This window comes from Odontesthes bonariensis, chromosome 14, assembly GCF_027942865.1.
Source record: "Odontesthes bonariensis isolate fOdoBon6 chromosome 14, fOdoBon6.hap1, whole genome shotgun sequence".
NCBI classification, from domain to species: domain Eukaryota; kingdom Metazoa; phylum Chordata; class Actinopteri; order Atheriniformes; family Atherinopsidae; genus Odontesthes; species Odontesthes bonariensis.
In genome coordinates this window covers 5,309,095-5,312,266 of record NC_134519.1, presented here as the reverse complement: position 1 = coordinate 5,312,266, position 3,172 = coordinate 5,309,095, and the positions used below count along the sequence as shown (strand labels likewise).

Below are 3,172 nucleotides of genomic sequence, written 5' to 3'. Positions count from 1 at the left end.
GTTTAGTTAAATTTAATTGTTTTTATCAAGTGTTTGCGATTTGTTTCTTAGAAAACTTTGATGGAAATGCATTTTGAGGGCAAAAGAATGAGCTGAAACATACAATAAAGTACTTTTAAACTGCAGGGCCAGCAAGACGATGACGACGTCTATGCACGACACCGAAGCTTGTAGAGTGTTAATCCAACATGGCAGCGGACACAACGTTACCATTCGATGCAGCCTTAGAAAGTGTTTTAAGTAGCTAAGAACGCAAGTTTACTTTTAAAAAAGAGCAACGTTTGGCGTTGAAAGATTTTATTGCCAAGAAGGATGTATTTGCTCGTCGCATTTCTGTCGCTCTACATACGTCATCTGGTATAAGTGATACAATTGGCTATGAATCGCGCGCAAAGCAGCATGGGAAGAACCAGACGCCATTTGATAGACATTCGTAGCACCCAATAAACGGCTCTAGGCATTCGTAAACCACGCCTCAAATATGAGAAAATGCACACCTAGTTCCCAGACCACCATCTCATCGAGATGTGGACGCGTCAGCCAGGCTAGCTGTATGCCTAAACCTAACCCCAACCATAAAGCTAACCATAGCCTAATCCTAACCTTAAAACCGAGTCTTAACCCTCAGAAATGGGACAAAAGTGCCGTCCCCGTATTTTCAGGAACTACCCACAAGTTGGTGTCCAGTCAGATTATTGTCAGCATCAAATTGGAAAAACAACCACACACACACACACACACACACACACACACACACAGGTTTTTGTGTTCCTGCAAACAAAATATACATAGTTGTGCATGTCTGCTCTTACATCCAGTCACACATAAAAACATGCAAACACACCCTCAGATGTGTTGTCTTGCACATGCACACTCATGCACCTTTAACAGAGCACTGTAGATTGTCTTTGTGTGTGTGTGTGTGTGTGTGTGTGTGTGTGTGTGTGTGTGTGTGTGTGTGTGTGTGTGTGTGTGTGTGTGTGTGTGTGTGTGTGTGTGTGCATCAGCCACTAATTGGACTGAATTTCACTGAGCAACAAAAGATGTGACTCGAAAATTCCAGCTCTGGTTTGTACAGGCTCTGCTTTGTTGTCCTTCTGCCACTGTTTGCTGTGTTAACAGTTATCTCTTCGTCTCTCCCCCTCTCTGTCTTTCTCTCAGAGTCTCTCTCGCTTTCCCTCTCAATTTTTCGTGCGGCCCATGAAAGGTTTTTTTCTTTTGCCCCCAAACGAAGTCAGTCACCCCAACTGCTCGGAGGCGAGCTAACCACAGAGGCCAGAACCTGAGCTGGAGCTGAACCTCTCTTTCTCACACACAGAGTGCAGGAGCCTCATGGTCAGATACAATGAACTGTACGCCGTCGGTTAAGTGGACCTTTGTTGCCGTCCCTGTCTGTGAGCGGCTTGCTGTGCCTCCCTGCGCCGACTCCGGATCTTAGATCTCGGTTGGAAGTACCCGCTGATCTCCACAGAGGATAAACCTCGATGACAGGATGATGCTTGAGCTGCAAAGCACTGAGGATGGCAGTGGCGGCTGCGGCTACCTGGATATCCTGAGTACCGAAGAGCTGGAGTGTAAGATCTGCTACTCTGCTTACAACCTGGGGACTCGCAGGCCAAAGGTGCTCGAGTGCTGCCACCGCCTGTGCTCCAAGTGCCTGACCAAGATCCTTGACCTGGGTGAGTCCCCTCCAAACGCCTTGGTGTGTCCATTCTGTCGCTATGTAACCAGACTATCGGGGGAGGCTGTCAGCAGCCTGCCGGATGACTGTAACGTTGTCGCGACGCTGGCCCTCCAGAGCAGGAATCAGAGGAACCTCCACCTCTACCAGGACACAACCACAGAGCTACTCCTCAGCCCGAGGCGACTGAGCTCCTTGATGGGCAGCAGCCCATCGCTGATGCCCCCTTCTTCCATATCCACCAACCCCTCCTCTACCACCTACTCCACCATCAGAAGCTCCCCCAACTTTGTAGTCATCACCATCATGGAGCCTCCGCCAGCATCCGCGTCCACCCAAGACCTCCATCACCCTCCGCCCGGGTCTCACACGTCGAACCAGGTCTACCGCTCGTCCAGTCCAGACTCTATGGTTTCCATAACGCAGAGGTGGACTGTGTGGAACTGTGCGGCCCTCCTGTGCCAGACCTCGGCCCGGGCGCTGGTGTGGGTGCTGGGGCTCCTGTACTTTAGCTCGCTGCCGATGGGGGTCTACCTGCTCATCATGCAGAAGACAACAGTCGGGGTGCTGTTGGTGAGTTTGGTTCCCGCCAGCCTCGTCGTGATCATGGTCTACGGGTTCTGCCAGTGTATCTGCCATGAGTTGTGGGACTGCATACCACCATAATGGGACCAAACGATTGGGCAACGGTTTGCTTTGGACATGCTTGACAATAGATCTCCAGAATTCACTGAGGCCCAGCCAGCATGTCCATGTGTGACCCATTAGGTTTAAATTCAGGCTGCAGATAAGGGTCCCATGTGGGTTTGTCCGCAGTTTCCATGGTGGCCCCACCTGTGTTTGCCCATATGGGTTTCAAGCTGCTGTGTGGCTTTAGTTGGACTTTGCATTTAGCCAATTTGAATGTGAACATTCTTTTACTTTGTGTGATGTGTTTATCTGTATTGCCTTTGGAATAATTTAAGGCTTAGGGTAACCCTAACCCTTCAAGTTGCACTTTGAAACCCATAAGGGCAAACACAGGTGAGGCCACCGTGGAAATTGCAGACAAACCCACTTGGGACCCTTATCTGCAGCCCACATTTAAACCTTATGTAACCAACCATGTGGAGGATTACTTGAACAGCGGACAAAAATCTCCTTTTCTTTATTTGTAAAGAGAAGAAAGAGCATTTCAAACGAAGCTCACAGTTTGGAGCTTTTCCTTATTATCCACGTTGATCTGTACATTTTATTTTAGGTTTATAACCAACATATTACCCCGTTGTGTTCTAAATGTTCGATCACTCACGCGATGACGTCGTGAGAAACCCGGATGAAATCAAGGAGTAAATGATGACTATTTTGACAGCAGTGGTTTTGTTATCTGACAGTTGTGGAATCAACTGTGGAAGATCGTGTCACGAATGCATCAGCTGTAACGTTTGCACCGTTTGTAAGATGTTGAATCCTGTAACAGAAGGATGCTGCTAAATCAGAGAGAAAACATGT

The 3,172-nt window shown here is 48.3% G+C and overlaps 1 protein-coding gene across 1 annotated transcript; it reads left to right on the top strand.

The window, feature by feature from the left end:
* Window positions 1–1,492: 1,492 nt before the first annotated feature.
* Window positions 1,493–2,347, top strand: rnf182 (ring finger protein 182). The gene has a single exon (XM_075483025.1). It carries the CDS (start codon window positions 1,493–1,495, stop codon window positions 2,345–2,347), a length of 855 nt encoding a protein of 284 aa, XP_075339140.1.
* The last annotated feature ends 825 nt before the right edge of the window (window positions 2,348–3,172 follow it).